Below are 19174 nucleotides of genomic sequence, written 5' to 3'. Positions count from 1 at the left end.
AACTGAAAAGACTGTGGGGCTTCTGAGATGGTAGCTGCCTAACAAGCTTGGATAGATTTAACTTCTGCTTTAAACACTTAGGGAATCAGAATAGAAAACAGGAGCAGCAGTAAGGCTACCAGATCTCTCTTTCCCCTTTCTGTCTTTCTCCTGAATGAAATTTGAGAACTTGATAAATTAGCCATTCTGTATTTTGATTACCTTACAAACCCTAAAAAGCTGAACAGTGACCACTATCCAAAGATTGGATCCAGCTTGATTTCCAAGCAAATGAAGCTATGTTTAAAAGATCTTTCATTGGTATATAGCTGTCAGTGATTCGATTTTACTGTCAAGACATTTGGTGAACCAATGACAATTCACCAACCTTATTCCTTTGCTTACAGATCAATGATCAATAAGGGTGCTTTTTGTTTTGAAATACCACCTCCATTGTGTCATTGGTGTGTGTGTGTGGGATCAAAAGGGGGTATTATTCTAATTTTGCATTCTAACTTAGATATTAACCAGTGTTGCCACTTGTTTTAAAAGTTGATATTTTTGAGTTATTAAAAATAAATAAATTTGTATTTTTTGAAGAAACCTCCCGAAAATCTCTCTCATTCTGGGTAGTAGAAAAAAAGGAAATAATTGGCCCCTTTGGTGATTGAATTTAAACATTGATATTAATATTGCGACTCATGGAGTAGTGGGGCATTATCACACATTCTTTCCATTGCAGTTGTTATTGACACTATCTTTTAACTTGAAAGTAACAATTACTGTAAATTGTGCAGCCGTGCGAGAGAAAAATGCTTCAATTGAATTTGAAGTTTAAATTCATTGTTTGTTTCATGTCAAAATACTGTGTCATACGTTTTTATTTTTGCCAACCATAATAAAGATATATAGTGCTTCATGGATCATAACTCATTGACTGGTTGAAGTGACATAACTAATTGTGCATGCATTTATTTTTCCCTTGTGTTGCAGAGTTCATTAATATTTTAACGGAGGGAGCCTAATGATTTGTAGTAAGTCTTAAATTAATTTTGTTTTTCAGGCCTGAAATTTGCTTAAGCAGTGCTTCTGAGATGCTGTAATGTGCTGACTGGTCATTATGGGCAGACGATACCCAGGGGCATATCATTGTCCAAATCGCATATGTAAGTATGGGTAAAGTAGTTCACTTCTTTTTTTTCCCACCATCAGCTTAATTATGGCTAATTTAGTGGTAAATATTTAGGATATTCTGCTGCAGTGTGATTTCACTTATTGAAGAATACTTAATTTTCGTTAATGACTGTGATGAGCAAAATCTGCGCCTGACGAGAATAATTTATATTTCAAGTTTGTGGCATGTAAGTGGTAGAGGGAGTAGAGAATTGAATAATTTTAGATGTGTAAAGGTAGCACAATGGTGTAATTGCAGTCATTATGTTCTTTGAATTTTTTTGCAGTTTGAATTTAATCTCATAGAAACATGTTTCCGAGGAGAACCATCACATTAAAATACAGGTCAAATTTCACAGGCAAATTTTATGATACCAGTATGCAATGAATTATATGAGAAAGGGACACACAAATGCTAAGTTTGCAAAGAGGTTAATGTTTCAACTACACTTCCAGTTTCTGCCAAATATTGATGTTCAGGGTCACATCTTGATGCTTGCTGTAGGTCTTTGAGATATAATGGCTGTGTCATCACTCCAGCACTTGTAAACCATATACCAGTCCTTAAGCTGCTTCTATCATCCCTGATGGTAATATCTCATGGATAGTTACAGCTGCATAGTAATCAGAAGCTCCTGACCAAATGGTAACTCCTGGTATGCCAAATGAGATCCGATTTGTGGGCAATGTATTCAATTTGAGTGTCATTGCAGTCACTCTTCTGAAAAATTCTTAAAGTTTCTCTAAAATGAGGCAGTTTTGTGAACTTGTTTATTTATGGTAGCATCACAGCCAACATCCATAATATGAAAACTTTGTGGCAGAACCCGCTTAGATAACTGTCAAGCTCAAGAACTGTGGATTCCTGACCCTCTCTTTCGAGTCAGAGGTGCCAACATCAATGACTGAAATTTTCTTACTGAAAACTGGGTTTAAAGCTGAACCTTCACTATACTACCCACTTATTCACTAAATTATGTGTTCCTGTACTGATTTGCAGTAGCAATGCACCAACAAACATAAGATCCTGATTTGAAGCATTTTGTCACTTTTGATGCTAATCTGATTTAAATCCCATGTTGCTCACAGTGCTCAGCCAATCATCTGTACTGCTGAAATAGTTGCACAAGGTCTTAACCATTTTGACTCAGCAGTTAGTTTGTATCGCAATGAAGAACAATGTTTGAAGAATTGTGGAGCATGACACAAATGAGTAAAATATTCAGAATTTGTATTCAGTAATGGGGCTTCCCAGATCTGTATACTAACCCACCACTCTGTGTTTGACCTATCTGGTTCAGTTGCCACTTCTGTCATAGTACTAAAATGGTCCATCGTAAAGTCACAAACGCCCTTCCTTCTCTGTGTCCTTAGATTAATTTCACCCATTTTTAGTGACTTATCAAATGTAACCACTCTAAGCCCTTCTATTGCTTTCATCCTCATGAATTCATAAATCATCTAACGCCTTGCATTTTGACTTTTGCAGCATCTTCCTTGAAGTAGAATTGAATACTGAATCTACTTCAGAAACTCTTCTGCCTCTCTTCCCTTTAAACTATTGCTACCCCAGGTTATAATAAGATAAGTTATGTCCTTCATTATGACTACTATTTAGTTTTAGCACCTCTCTGTAAGTTCCTTTCAAAATTGTCACTCTGTAAAGCTGAAGGGGACAGCTACTGAATACAAAATATTTTAACGATGTCAGTTAACACGTGAGTCAGGCAAAGACAATGAGGGGTGAGCAATTTCATGGAAAATGCTTCAGAAAATAAGATGTGGGTCAAAATGACCTGTAGAGGACACAAAGAAAGATGGGAGAGAATATAAGGGAAGATGCAAGGTCAAATCTAGTTCAAATTAGGCTAATGTAAGGAAGTGGCATGGCTGATGGTCTTAATGTCAAAGAAGATCAAGAACACCTTACATTTCATGGAGGTGAAGGTGATGCAGACAGTGAAGAGGAGTTTAAGAAGTTGGCTTGCAGTATAGATCATCAGGAAGTAGATGAACCAATATAAGGAGCAGAGGAGGTTCCTACCTCTGCGAAGAGTCCATGCTGGCACACCCCACAGATAATGGTTGCATACACTTCTCCATCAGTAAGACATTCAAAAACGAGGGCCATGTATAGAGTTCTCGTGACTCTTCGGTATAGTCACCTCCTTGGTTGAGGTGTTGCACTGACTGAGCAACACAGAACAATCACTTGGGTTTATTGCATTCTCTCTGAACCCTCCCATCCCAGAGTCACATCAACTTAGACCATAAGACCATAAGACATAGGAGTGGAAGTAAGGCCATTCGGCCCATTGAGTCCACTCTGCCATTCAATCATGGCTGATGGGCATTTCAACTCCACTTACCCGCATTCTCCCCGTAGCCCTTAATTCCTCAAGACAACAAGAATCTATCAATCTCTGCCTTGAAGACATTTAGCGTCCCGGCCTCCACTGCACTCTGCGGCAATGAATTCCACAGGCCCACCACTCTCTGGCTGAAGAAATGTCTCCGCATTTCTGTTCTGAATTTACCCCCTCTAATTCTAAGGCTGTCTCCACGGGTTCTAGTCTCCTCACCTAACGGAAACAATTTCCTAGTGTCCACCCTTTCCAAGCCATGTATTATCTTGTACGTCTCTATTAAGTCTCCCCTTAATCTTCTAAACTCCAATGAATACAATCCTAGGATCCTCAGCCGTTCCTCATATGTTAGACCTACCATTCCAGGGATCATCTGTGTGAATCTCCGCTGGACACGTTCCAGTGCCAGTATGTCCTTCCTGAGGTGTGGGGACCAAAACTGGACACAAATGGGGCCTAACCAGAGCTTTATAAAGTCTCAGTAGCACAACGGTGCTTTTATATTCCAACCCTCTTGAGATAATTGACAACATTGCATTCGCTTTCTTAATCACGGACTCAACCTGCATGTTGACCTTTAGAGAATCCTCGACTAGCACTCCCAGATCCCTCTGTACTTTGGCTTTACGAATTTTCTCACCGTTTAGAAAGTAGTCTGTGCTTTTATTCTTTTTGCCAAAGTGCAAGACCTCGCATTTGTTCACGTTGAATTCCATCAGCCATTTCCTGGACCACTCTCCCAAACTGTCTAGATCCTTCTGCAGCCTCCCCAATTCCTCAGTACTACCTGCCTGTCCACCTAACTTCGTATCATCTGCAAACTTCGCTAGAATGCCCCTAATCCCTTCATCCATATCATTAATATATAATGCGAACAGCTGTGGCCCCAACACTGAACCCTGCAGGACACCGCTCATCACCGGCTGCCATTCCGAAAAAGAACCTTTTATCCCAACTCTCTGCCTTCTGTCAGACAGTCAATCCTCAATCCATCCCAGTAGCTCACCTCGAACACCATGGGCCCTCACCTTGCTCAGCAGCCTCCCGTGTGGCACCTTATCAAAGGCCTTTTGGAAGTCTAGATAGACCACATCCACTGGGTTTCCCTGGTCTAACCTACTTGTCACCTCTTCAAAGAATACCAACAGGTTTGTCAGGCATGACCTCCCCTTAGTAAATCCATGTTGACTTGTTCTAATCAGATTCTGCTCTTCCAAGAATTTAGAAACCTCATCCTTAACGATGGATTCTAGAATTTTACCAACAACCGAGGTTAGGCTAATTGGCCTATAATTTTCCATCTTTTGTCTTGATCCTTTCTTGAACAATGGGGTTACAACAGCGATCTTCCAATCATCTGGGACTTTCCCTGACTCCAGTGACTCCCGAAAGATCTCAACCAATGCCTCCGCTATTTCCTCAGCCACCTCCCTCAGAACTCTGGGATGTATCCCATCGGGGCCAGGAGATTTATCAATTTTAAGACTTTTTAGCTTTTCTAGCACTATCTCTTTTGTAATGGCAACCATACTCAACTCAGCCCCCTGACTCCCTTTAATTGTTGGGATATTACTCATGTCTTCCACTGTGAAAACTGACACAAAGTACTTGTTAATTTCTCCTGCTATTTCCTTATCTCCCATCACTAGGCTTCCGGCATCAGTTTAAAGTGGCCCAATGTCTACTTTTGCCTGTCGTTTGATAACTTGAAAGTTATCATTGCATACAGTATCGTAGATCATCATACTCAGTGAAGATGGTAGAAATACTGTGTTGATTGTGGCCAGAATCCCTCTTTTAAAATTGGTGCCAACAACTTCTATGTTGTCAAGGGCCCCAGTCATAGTGCATATTGCTTCTGGCCAGCATTTGAACCTCAAATACTTGTACCCTCGGGTATTTCACTTGACTCGATCTAACGATTGTAAATGAAATGTAGCAGCATTCTGCAAATGCATGATTGATACCTTTTGCCCTCTTGTCATCCCCTGTCCAGCAGAAATGGAGCTCCCACTTTTGCCCATTAACCTGACACTGACTCTGCCCATCCTGGCGATGACCTATGTATTGTCTGCTTGCGGGTTACTTCGATCAAACAGCACATGATGTCTGACAACGCAACTTGTGGTGGAAATCCTCAGCAGCGAGCTCTGTCTAGGCACTAGTTATTCCTGCAGAGATTCCATGTCCCCTTGAACCTTGCTTTAGCCAAACAGCCCATTTCCACTGACCTTTGCTTTTTTTTGTATTCGTTGTCACTCTTGATCACTTGCTCTTCCTTTCGCTCACGCTCGTGCTCATTCACTCCCTCTTCTGATTGAGTTTTTAATGGGGTCAATGTCTGTTGGGACATCTGACTAACTGTTGACACATTGCTGTTCTATCCTGAACTCCTCAATTGAGCAGAATTAAATATTCACTTTGGGCTGCTGCCCACACAGAGTCGGCTATGGGAGTTTGCATTCCTAAAGCTGCAAAATTGTTGCAGCAGACAGCTGAAGGCTGCTTCAGATTTACTGAAAGATCCGATGCGAACATCTAGCTTTCTTCATTGCAGAATGTAAGCCATCGAAGTTTATGTTAATAATTGCTCTGAACAAAACTTTTCTTGAAGTCAAGTGAAGGGGAATGACAGTAATGGTTAAAGTTGTGCACAGCTTTGAGCCAGTGAAAAACTCCTCAAAATTTCCCTGATAGATTCGTAGATAATGCCCTTAAAGACTAGAAGCTGAGTAGTTTTACAGTGGTTGCTGTCCTGGGGCATCCTCCTCAGGGAGTAGTTGACTATCATTTCTGATTGGATGATGTTGTTCCGAAACATCCCAAGGTCCTGGTTATATGTGTAGATGAGGAAGATGAACTGTGGAGAAATACCAAGCTAATGTTGACTTTACGTACTTGACAGTAGTGGGTGAAGGAGGCTGAGAAAGAATCATCAGCCCGGATGGCTATGTTGTGGATGTTAGTGACCCTGTAGGAGATGCACAAAGAGGTTGGCGTTAGCCACCAGCAGCTGCATTCTTTTGTGAATTTGTTGTTGAGCACTGACTCTGGTAAGCATTGATTCAGTCACTTGTTTAACACATCTGTGGCAGTGCACAGGTTGAAGGCTGAGATTCCTGTGTTAAGATTAGATTACTTACAGTGTGGAAACAGGCCCTTCAGCCCAATAAGTCCACACCGACCCTCCAAAGAGCAACCCACCTGGACCCATTCCCCTACATTTACCCCTTCACCTAACACTATGGGCAATTTAGCATGGCCAATTCAGCTAACCTGCACATTTTTTTTGGACTGTGAGAGGAAACCGGAGCACCCGGAAGAAACCCACACAGACATGGGGAGAATGTGCAAATTCCACACAGACAGTTAAACCAGAAGGAAACTGCAATAGAAAATGTGAGGGAAGAAATGACCTGACTGGCACTGGCCAGACTGTTGGTGTTCCCTGCACAGCACCTTTGCAGATGGTATATGTCTACTGCTGCCTCCCACAGAATCTAAAGAGACCCAGATATAAGGTGAGGATTCTCCTTAAAAGCAGGAATAGACTCTTGTTTTTGTCGCATAACATCTTTAATCTCCTTTGCACCAATGAATGTGATTCTGCAATAGGAAATTTAGAAGTCCATTAGAGGAGGCATATTTTTAGAGAATGATTGTGTCAGCAGCTCAGTCGCTTAATGCATTTTAAAAGATGTCAAGGCATGAGGGTGTTACTGGCTTATTGTCCATCCCTAGTTGCCCTTGAGAAGATGGTGATGAGCTGCCTTCTTGAACCTCTGCAGTCCATTTGGTGTAGGTAGACCCAATTCCCATTAGAGAGGGAATTCCAAGATCTTGATCTAGCAATACTGATGGAACAGGGATATATTTCCAATTAAAGATGTTGAGTGACTCGGAGATAGTCGCATTCCCATGTGTCTGCTTCCCTTGTCCTTCATGATACTGATGGTCTTGAGGAATCGGTGCAGTGTGTCTTGTAGATGGTATTTTCTGCTTCCAGAAAGCTTTAGTGATAGAGGGCATGAATGTGAAGGGTATTGGATGGCACGCTAATCAAGCGGCTGTTTGGTCTTGGATGGTGTTGAGCTTTGTCTGTACATATCCAGACAAGTGGGGAGAATTCCATCATACTTCTGACTTGTCCTTGCAAATAGTGGACAGGCTTTGGGGAGACTGGAATTGAGTTACTTTCTGCAACATTCCTAGTCTCTAACATTCTGTTGTACCAACAAATTCATACAGTTTTTTAAGTTCAGTTTTGGCTCAATAGTATCTCCCAGCTTCTTGATAGCGGGTGTGATGTTGTCATTGAAAGCCAAGGGATGAAAGTTCAGTTCTCTCTTATTGAAGATAGTCATTTCTCAGTACTTATGTTGCACGAATGTTACTTACCACTTTTCATCAACACCTGGATCTTGTCTGGGGTCTTATTGTATTTGACCATTGACTGTTTCAAAATCTGCCAAGTTACAGATTGTGCTGAACATTATGCCGTCACTTCTGACCTTACATTGGAGGGAAGGTTATTGATGAAGCAGTTGAAAATGACTGGGCCGAGAACGCTACCCAGAGGAGACTGCAGATGTGTCCTGGAGTTGAGATGAATGACTGTGAACACCCAAAATCATCATCCTTTTTACCAGGATGATTCCAACCAGTGGACAGTGTACATCCCAAATCCAATTGACTCCAGTTTAGGAGGGCTCCTTGATACCATAATTAGTTGATTACTGGTGTGATGTCAAGGATAGTCTCCCTGACCTTCCCCCCGCAGTTCTGTTCCTCTGGCTATGTTTGAACTGCAGCTGGAATGAGGTCTGGAGCTGAGAGACTCTGGCAGAACCCAAACACTTACTGGTCAGTAAAACACAAATATTTATCAGGCATGCACGTAGCTGCAAAATGATTTATATTGTCAAATGAAATAATTTCCTGATCTGCATCTGCCAAATGAATTGCAGATGTTTTGTGAACAGATGGAATAAATAAGGCACTGAAATACTGGCATTTGTCTTGTTGGCTTTATCTTTGCTTCATTGAAAATTCCATTGCTGAAATAATAGGGTAATTGGCAAGTTAAATGCCAACTTTTAATTGGCAAAACTATGCATGTGTCAATCAGCTTTCTTTTATTTATTCTTCACTGCTGTATTCAGTGTTCTGTGTTGCTCTTGATTTTTTTCAGTGCTTTCAAATGGCATGTTTCTTTAAATAGTAGTTTTGACTGACAACAATGCTCTCACCCATGAGTGTGAGGAGTTTAGCAATGGACCAGGTTATTTCTCAGCTTAGGCTCTTTTTGCATCATTCATAGGCTGTGAGCATCACTGTTGAGACCAATATTTAATGCCTATCTCTAATTGCCTGGAGAGGGTGGTGGTGGTGAGCTGCTGCCTGGAAGTGTTGCATACCAGGTAGGTCGACACTCAATGTTGTTAGGGAGGAAGTCCATCAACATTGAAGGAACAGCATAGTCCCAAGTCAGGATCATGCAGTAGCCTAGAGGGCAACTCGTAGGTAATGGTGTTGCCATGTTATTGATGCCCTGTCCTTTAGGTGGTAGAAATTGGTGTTTTGGAAGGTCCCGTCAAAGGAATTTTTGTAAGTTATTTCATTGCACCTTGTAGATGCCACGTTCCATTGCCATTTTGCACCACTACTGAGGGGAGTATGCGCTTAAATTGGTGGATGTGCTGCTGATCAGGCCACCTACTTTGTCCTGGATGCTGTTTAGTTTGAGTATTGTTGGAGCTGCACACACCCAGGCAAATGGAGAATGTCCCATCATACTCCTGACTTGTGCCTTGTGGACAGGATTTAGGGAGTCGGGCGGTGGGCTGCTTGCCATGTAACTCCTAGATGTGAGCTTGTTTTTTTTTAAGAATTTATTTCATTGTCACATGCATTCAAATATAGGAATACACAAGTACAGTGAAAAATGTACAAAGTCACCTTTCTCCAATGCCATCTTGGTTACAAAACCAGAATTTAAAAAAATAGGGGAAGAGGCAAAACACAAGAAAACATCCAGATCTTAAAGTCCAAAGTCTTATCTCCAAAATGGTGTTGGAACACTCAGCTATTGATGCAGGTACCTGGGCCTGGGTCTAGCCCCAGCCTGGTGTCTAGGTCAGCCTGCGAGTTGCTCTTTGGTCCTCCAGCCAGGAGGAGCTACATTCTTGCCGCTTGCAATGCCGTCACTGCCTCCAGTTGCCTGGAGGAGTTTTACCGCTGCCACCCATAAATGCTGTAAGGAGCTATGTCATTGTGGCCACTGATGCTTCTGCATCCAGTCGCTGGGTCCACTGGAGGCTGCTGTCATTACATTGCTCTCGCTGCCAATGTTATGCTGTCACCACCTCCAATCTGAAAAATACGTTGCTGGAAAAGCACAGCAGGTCAGGCAGCATCCAAGGAGCAGGAGAATCGACGTTTCGGGCATAAGCCCTTCTTCAGGACCTCCTCCGATCACCAAGAGGAGCCTGGGAAGCAGCTGCCTCCGATCCCGCCACTATGTCTGACTATTGGGAGGCGGCTGCCATTCTGCACACAGGCCCAAAGTGCTGCAAAATGCTTTAAATAAAATAAAGAAAAAGAAAAAAAGTAAAAATTCTTTAAAAAAGAAAGGAAGCAGACAGGACTGGTGAGCCCTGGGCTCTATCATGCTGCTTGGCCACCATTTTGAATGTTTTTGCAGTTAGTACTTATGTGACAGCCACAATTAAGTATCTGGTCAAGATGTTGATGGGACAGTATTCAGTGATGGTACAGGACGTAGGTTTGTGTCTCTGTTTGGCTTGTCCTAGGATGGATGTGTTGTCCCGGTCGAAGTGGTGTCCTTCCTTATCTGTATGGAATGAGAGAGAGTCATGTGGTTTTGTGGCTCATTGGTGTTCATGTATCCTGGTAGCTACTTTTCTGCCATTTGTCCAGAGACATGCGCGAGATTTCTTAGAAACATGGCATTCCACCAGAACTCTATCAACAAACACATCGAGTTAGACCCCATCTACCGCCCCCCACCCCCCCCCCCCGAGAAAAAGAACAGGAAATGACATCACCACAGAAAATGATATCGCCAACTCAAAGAAACCCAGACATATAAATAGAAAGCAGGAGTCATGAACAGTGCTTCGTCTGAGGTCCACTGAAGATGTTACCTAGTATGGTGACGAAACATCTGGAAATGAACCTTCCAGCTCAGCGAGCAAAGCTACATCCAGAACCACAATCTGAGCTACAAATCTTCTCAAAACTCGCTATGGTAATGGTACTGTTATAGAATGTCAAGGAGTGAAAGTTAGATTCTAGTTGGAGATGGTCATTGCCTGATATTTGTGGAGCATGAATGTTAGTTGCCGTTTATTGGCTCAAGCCTGAATATTATTCAGGATTTTCTGCAGATGGACACAGATGTGTCTAAGGAGGTACACATGGTGTTGAAGGTTGAGCACGTATCAGCAAACATCCCCATTTCTGGCCTTTCTGGTGGAGGTGAAGTTATTGAGGATAATTGCGTCTAGACTGCTGTTGCAGGAGTTCCTTAGGAGAATTAGAATTTGATTTATTGTCACAGGTACTCAAGAATGGGAGTACAGTGAAAAGTCGCCACTCCTGGCACCATCATAGGTACAAAGGTACCCAGGTACAAAATCTTGTGGACAGAATAGAAAAGTAAAGAAATATAGTTAAAAGTTTGCCATTACAGTCTTTCTATAGACAAGGGCCTGTAGTTGATCTACACTGGGCCTGCACTCTGTACAAGGGCCCTGTTCTCCCCATGAGGGCATGCCTTGTTTCTCTTCTTTCTTAATTCACGGCCCAGGCTGGCAATATGTCCTCTGGACATGGCCAGCTTATTTAATAGGGATGCTCCTGAGGCACTCTTGATGATGGATTTTGAAGTCCCCCACCCCATCCAGCTTGTATTCTGTGTGCCTCTTTCCTCAGTGCTGCTTAGAATTGGTGTTCAGCAGGAAGAATAACCAATTCACCAGCTGAAGGACAGCAGTAGGTAGCAGTCAACAGACAATTTCCTAACCTAAGATTTACCTCATCCCAAGAGAGATCATGGGGTTTGATGTCAATGTTTAGCTCTCCTAGGTCCATTGCTTCCAAACTGGATGCTACTACGCTGCCACCTCTGATGGATCTGTTGTGTCAGGACATGTAGATGATAACTTAGGAGTTTGCCTGGGATAATGGCTATAAGGCACAATTCCAGGAGTAACATGACATCAGGCAATTTGAATAATCTGTGGGACACCTCACCCAATTTTGGCAGAAGCATTCTGACTTTGGGAAGCCATTCCAGATTGTGCCTTTCTTGTTCCTAATGCCTGCGTTGCTGGGAGGGAGATCTGCCCTTTTTATTCTTAATTCCATTTTTGGTGGTATATGGATACTGAACAATGTCCTGAGCTATTTCAGAGAGAAGTCAAAGATGGACCAGACTGGGTCAAGATGGAAGATTTCCTTCCTTGAAAGATATTGGTGAACACCAGGAGGTTTTATGACAATAGTTTCATGAACATTATGACTGAGACATTTTTTTTTGCAGCTTAATTAGTTTTAAACTCTACTATCTGCTTTGATGGAATTTGAAAGCATGTACCCACATTATTACTCCAGTAAAATGACCGCAGTGCTATGGCCCTCTCCTAGTACAATGTTCTTGCTTATCACTACAGCATTAAAAAGCAAGCTAAAGCAATTATGAAAAACTTCTGGGCAGGAAAGTGCTTGTTGTATTTGTTGTAGAGCTGTGTAATTAGAGATCTCAGTTGGGTAACTTGACTAATGTGTCAGGTAAATAACTTCTATAAAAGTGGTTTAATAGAAAATTTGGAGCACTTGATTGGAGGCTGTTGGGTAGAGAAGATGATGAGTGCTATTGTGATACCAGTGAGATTGGAAAGCAGAGGGTAAAATCTTATGCCATTCCCCTCCCCTTATAAGGTTGGTGGCAGGTGACTGAGGAGCCTGGCATTAGGACAGGGTGGCATGTTGAAAGCCACCCCATGTCCTTGCTGCCTACCCTCCTCTCCATCTCTATTCCTGGGTTATTTCTCCCACTACCTTTTTACCTGAGTCTTTCCTTGATCATGGAGGCCTCGGTAGGTGTACAATAGTCAGCTGCCACATCTCACTGGTGGTGTCAATGTCAAAGGAGTTGCTTGCTTTTGATTGGCAGATGGGGGCCTTCCGCTTAGGGCCTTTGATACAGGAGAGGCCTGGCCTGTACAGTGCCTGAATAGCTCATAGTTCGGGAAGGCTCATCAAATTATGAGAATGTGGGACAATACCCTGTTCACTTCTGTTAATCCAGACCAGTGTGACTGATATTATGTTATGTTTGTGCTCCTGAGGTCTCTTATAGTGCAGTGGTAGTGTCCTTATCACTGAGTCAGAAGGCCTAGGTTCAAGTCCACCTGCTCCAGACGTGTGTCATAACATGTACGAAAATACTGCTGCATAAAACAGCAACATTTATACAAATCACTGAATCACAGCAGTGTAATGGTGTAGAAGGAGGCTATGTGGTCTCTCATGTCTACATTGGCTCTCTGATTGAGCCTCATAAGTGCCATCCTCCTGCATTTTCCACATACCCTTGCACATTATGTCCACCATATGTCCGGGCAGTCCATTTCAGACCCAAAGCTATTGAATACCTGTGAAAAGGTATTTTATTACATGACTTTACTTCTTTGTAAATCTGTACCCTCAGGTTCTTGATCCTTTTACAAGTGGGAATAGGTTTTCCCTATCTGCGCTATCCAGAGATCTCTCTCAATTTTGAAAACTTCTATCGAAGGCCATCTACTCTCCAAGGAGAACAGTCCCAACATCTCCGACTTACCTTCATAACTGAAGTTTCTTATCCCAGAAAACATTGTTCTGCACTTTCCTGAATACATTCAAGTCCTTATGTGGCACCCAGAACTGTACACAGTAATCTAGCTGAGGTCTAATAAATGACCTTTTTAACTTCAATAAATGTTCTTGCTCTTGCATTCTATCTACAGGAAACTGTATGCTTTATTATCTGCTCTGTCCACCTGCCCTGCCGTCTTCAGTGATCCATGCACGTATATACCCAGGTCCATCTGCATCTCTGTGTCTTTTATTAATTTACTACACATGTTCTTCATAACAAAATGACTCGCCTCACACTGTTCTATTTTGCACTTTATCTGTTATTTTCTGTACTCCTCCAACTTGTCTCTTCTTTATGCAGTCCTCCTTACAATTTATAAACTTCCAAGTTTTGTATCATTGGCAAACTTCAAAATTGTTCCTTGCACACACATTTTTCTCTGAGGAACTCCATTTACAAACTTGTCTCCAGTCTGAAGAATCATCTGTTCACCACATCTCTCTTTCCTATTACACAGCCAATTTTGGATCCATGTTGTCACTGTCACTTTTATTCCACGAGCTAAAAGTCTCTCCCCCCCACCCCACTCTCTCTCTCTCTCTCTCTCTCTCTCTCTCTCTCTCTCATTAAATGCCTTTTGAAAATCCATGTACCTCACAATGGCTGCATCACCGTCATTGACTCTTTGTTACCTTTTCAAAAATTCCAATTACCCTTTTAGAAATCCATGTTGGCTCTTCTGAATGAAGACAGCTTTTTCATGTGACTACTAAAATTGCCAAAATAATTGTTTTTAGAAGTTTCTCCAATAAAACAGTTAAACTCACTGCTCTTTACATACAATACAGTACATTACAGCAGAGGAACAGGCCCACCTACGCTGATTCCTAGTCCTTATTAAAACTTCTTACCCATATGCGGTTTCTATCCCTCTGTTCACCTACCATTCATACGTCTATCAAAATACACCTTTAACATTCCTAACATGCCTGCTTCCACCACCTCCACTGGCAGTGCGTTTCAGGCACCAACCACTGTCTGGGTGAAAAACTTTCCCCACACTTCTCCCTAAACTTTCCCCCTCTCATCTTGAACCTGTGCCTTCTTGTCGTTGACCTTTCTATCCTGGAGTAAAGCCTCTGACTATCCACCCTATCGATACAGCTCATCATTTTGTAGATCGCCCCTCAACCTCCATCTTTCCAGTGAAAACAATCCAAGTTTATCCCACTCTCCTCATAACCAAAGCCTTCCAGACCAGGCAGCATCCTGGTAAACCTTGTAATTGCTGCTGTCTTTCTCACAACCTTTTTTGAACAGGGGCACGATGTCTACAATTCTCTAGTCCTCTGGCACTGAGTCTCAGGAAGACTGAAAAATCACATCCAGTACCTCTGCAATTTTTACTGTCATTCCTTAAATATCCTTGGATCCATCACTCTGGTTTTGGTTCCTTGTCAACTTTCAGCACCAGTCTTTCCATCACTGTAGTCTTTGTGAATTTTGAATCCTTCCAATGACAGAGTTTGTATCTCTGTCAACAAATGCAAAGTATCCACTTGATAAGTCTGCCATGCCTCTCTGTATAAATTTCCTTTTAGTTTCTTAATCAATCTTGCTACATTTTTTATCAACCTCGTCTGTATGCATATAAATAGCAATAGATATAAATAAATTACAAGTGTTACCTCTGCTTTATCACCATTTCACCCGTTGTAAAACATTCTGATAAAAACAATTACTAATAAATTTTAAAATAACACACAAAAACACACTTACTGATTTTTATCAAAATTTTGCAACTGTGATAATTTACTGCAAGTGGCTTAAACCCAAATATAGATACAGAAAATAATAAATAATAATACACGAGCAAAATTGAAGAGGCAGTGATCTGATTTTTGTGTAAATGTGAAAACAAATTTGCATGAAATTTTGAAGGTAACTATACAGGAGCTGAAGATCTGTTCGTGTTTGCAGTTGTTCAGTGACAGTGGGTGGCTGCATGACAGTGTTTGCTGAATCACAATTTTATTTAATGTTTGGCACTTAAATAATGTTGCCAAATTGAGTGTCATTTTAGTTAGTGTTGTAGACAATTGAATATAGGTCGTCCTGCTATAACATGACAGTTGTGTTCCTCTGCAGCTTGTGCTATATAAAATCGTGCTGTCGAAGATCGCTAATAGAAAATCACTATACCCCAACCGGTAGAACATTTGTGTTATCCAAACAGTGTCCACAATTCGCCAATCATGTTATAGCCAATTTGCTCTGAAGAAATTTACGCTCTAGCAGAATGACCTGTGTAAAGATTCTGTAATATAATCCCTGCCCTTGTTTGCTCATTACCATGCTGTCTCAACTTGTCTTTCTGTTCCCTGTGTTGCATGTAAACTGCCACAAGCTACCTTTAATTTGGCTACTTATTAAGAAATCTCACCATCAAATGCTGAAACAATACCTTTATTGCATGTTGCAATCAAAATAAGACCCCTCAAGTCAGCAAGTTAAGCCTCACAACTCCCCTTAGCTATTATCCGATTAATGGTGGAATTTAGCTACGATTCCAACCAAAAGGGTCTATGTCTGGATGTCCAGGGTTCAATCCTTGTACCATGTTGTTCTCCCAAATTTTGCTACTGAAGAATCTTTGGAGGATCAGTGCAGATTTGATGGGCCAAATGGCTTCTATCTGCATTGAGAGGATTCTATGTAAATGACCGACTTTTAATTATGTACGAATAGGTATTAAAAGGTAGTTAAATTCCCTTGTTGCTGGTTGGCAAACTAAAGTGAATTTACAATAATTATGGCGATGGGGAATGTAGCAGATGAGCCTGAAATTTCTGTACATGCAGATATAAAGGTAGAAGGAATAGCAATGAGAAGATCACCTTCTGAAGTTAGTTTGATTCTGGATCATATCAGGTTGGAAAGGAACTGCTTCCTGGGGAAGGTGGATTAGTGTCCCTTTGTTCAATATGTTTAAAAGCTGAGTTGTCAAGAAAATGTGAAATGATAAAATTATGTTTCAAGCCTCTTATCTATCATACCAGATGACTCACAGCAAAAGAATCTCTTCTATTTTTCCTTCGCTTTAGCAACCCTGAAATCACAAAACAAGGAATTATTTGGAAAGATAAATAGCAAAGAAATGAGCTGTACCATCTGCTGCAGTGATACCAGCAACTGACGTGCACTACAGGACAGATACATGTCATGTAGTAGTCTCAAATCTACCTTTCAACCCTTTCCAGGTTTGCTGTTGTGCTAACACAAGGTTCTTGCAGCCACCTCACATGGTGCTAGCTCATTTAATTGACCGATGAACCAGTAACCCTTGCTGGCTTCTTGTCCAATTCTGCTCAAGTCCTGGCATTGTCCATGTCGCTCAGACTCCCGGCAAAATTTCCCGCTGAGCAACTGGGAGAACAGAATGGACTCCCCACCGGCAGCAGAGTGAAAAAGTATATTTGATGGGTTTATAAAGGATATTGATTGATCTCTTGGAATGCAAATAGAACGGTTGAGGAAGAGAAAGGATTAGTTTGAGATGATCCATATAACATTTAGGTTATTTTGCAGTATAGTTGATCAATTACTTGCTTTTAGAAATATAACTTATTCTCTTTGGAGCATTGCATCTTTTTCCAGATTTACTTCTGGAATTTAATTGACGAGCCATTCCTCTTGCAACACTTTTGATGTACTTGATCAAATGGATCTCGCTAAGCTAGCCACTGCTGCTGTACATGTAGCTGCTAGAAAAATGACATTTACGCTATCATTGGTACTGTCTGCACTTTATGGAAAACAAGCCAGGCAAATGACTGCTTTTAGTTATATTGGATCCTCTGCGTGTTTAGCTATAAAATTATACAGAGCACAACATACTGATAACATTGTGTAAAACTCCATCTGCCTGTATTTGCTGCCATACCATGTCAGTATCATAGAAATTTAGCTCTTTTGCCGTTCAGCATCCTCCTCCCTTGATGGAGGAAGACAGCACAATTATGGTATTCCATTTTGATGTGTCCAAAAAAGAGGCAGTGTAGACGCCATGGACTGCAGATCTCCCTTCTATGCTGAGTAATTGTATAGCTCCTTGAAATAACTGAGTCAAGATCCACTCACTTGCACCTGCCAATGTGACATTATCGTTATCATTGGTAGAGCGATAATAAATTTGAGCCTCCAACATATCACTTGTCACAAAATTTGACTCTTTTGGATATGGATCTTGCCATTTTTTTCCCTGGTACATTACTCTTCTGTTATTCCATAGATTCACTTTAGGTGAGTACACAGTGTCTGATTTGTTGTCATAGCTCAGGCACTCTAACTTCTCTGTCAGCCACACAGAAAAATACAGTAGCAATTCACTCTGGCGATTGAACCAGACACACTGTAGCACTAATCATGCACCAGCATTTAAACGAATTGTTTCACTTGAACTATAAACATGCTTTTAAGTACATAATGCATAATATTCTAAGTTTGCACCCCAAGTCCGTTTCACCCATTTGTGAAACCTGATGAGAACAGATGTAGAGCAGAGCATTTCAGTTGTATAGCTGCGTAATTTCAACTGCAGAACTATGTAGCAGATGCAGTGGTTCATTAATAAATTGAACCTTTGCTTGTGAATTGACCTCCTTTTCCTCTCTAACTAATATTCCCACAGAATTTACGCACCTTCTTCCTGTTACAAAGTGCAGGAAATAGAAATACCAATTCTTAAATTAAGTCTGATGAGAAAATTGCGTTTTGAGCACAATAAAGGTTTGGCTGCTGCTGCAGACTGAAATCCAGGGTGGACGTCCAGCTTCCGCCCTGCAGACAGTTCACATTTTCTCAGAGGAGTCATACATCTTCGAAAGAATTGGATCTCCACAGTACCAAACATTTAAAGGCAGTTTGTAACATATGAACATATGAACAACCGAGCAAGAACTAAGCATGTTATTTAGCCCATCCTGTCTTCCTGACAGCGCTCTCTCATACAATCTGCATTCCACTTCAATACTGAGAAAGGCAAAAAGCACGAGAACAGTTAAGAAAACACATAAAAAGGATTCTATTAACTCACTAACACGGTTTTACTAAAATCTGTGCCTGTGAATTAAGCAAAATGCACTTCCTTTCAGATAAGGCTGAGAAAGTCCTTCTTCCTGAATCAGGGGAATTGAGATTTTATAGAAGTCAGTTTCCCTTTCTGTTAAACAGGTGATTACAATTATTGATCACGTGGTGGGCTGTGGAAAAGAAAACGTCTGTTCAAGAGAAATGAGGAAAGATTTACATTTGCTTACAGGTATCCATGTTCACACTCTGGTTTTACAAAATTAAATCTATGTAATTTAGACAATATTAAGAAAAAATGTTAATTTCCAGGGAGAACCAAAACCGCCAACCTTGCATCACAGTATACAGAGTCAAGTTTGTGATTAAATGGGACTGTCTTTACCCTCACTCAGATTTTTAGTGGTGAGGCCAAAGTAGGAATGGAAAATTTAATCATTCTTCTCCAATAGATGTGGTGGGTGAGTGGAATGTACTGCCAGAGGTGGCAGTAGAATCATTACATTAGGCACATTTAAACAACTCTCGGATAGGCACATGGAACATAGTGTAATGAAAGATATGTCGGGTAGTCTGATCTTAGAATAGGATAAAAGGCCGACATCAAGGGCTGAAGGGCCTGTGCTATGCTGTACTGTTCCATGCTCCATGCCTTGACTTATGACAAACATAAAAATTCAAA

At 41.3% G+C, this 19174-nt stretch overlaps 1 protein-coding gene across 6 annotated transcripts in view; it reads left to right on the top strand.

The window, feature by feature from the left end:
* LOC140475997 (amyloid beta precursor protein binding family B member 2-like) overlaps positions 1 to 19174 on the top strand; it is a 268491-nt gene that overhangs the window by 99775 nt on the left and 149542 nt on the right. For 5 of the 6 annotated variants that reach the window (XM_072567920.1, XM_072567917.1, XM_072567911.1 and 2 more), the window contains exon 2: positions 1043 to 1145. In XM_072567920.1, the coding sequence (XP_072424021.1) occupies positions 1100 to 1145 (46 nt within the window). In that variant the 5' untranslated portion in view covers positions 1043 to 1099. Of the gene's footprint in view, positions 1 to 1042; positions 1146 to 18636; positions 18725 to 19174 lie in introns of those variants that run through there. The other variant, XM_072567939.1, reaches the window with a different exon arrangement.

Source organism: Chiloscyllium punctatum, chromosome 1 (assembly GCF_047496795.1).
Source record: "Chiloscyllium punctatum isolate Juve2018m chromosome 1, sChiPun1.3, whole genome shotgun sequence".
Taxonomy (NCBI): domain Eukaryota; kingdom Metazoa; phylum Chordata; class Chondrichthyes; order Orectolobiformes; family Hemiscylliidae; genus Chiloscyllium; species Chiloscyllium punctatum.
This window is presented reverse-complemented; position numbering and strand designations above follow the sequence as displayed.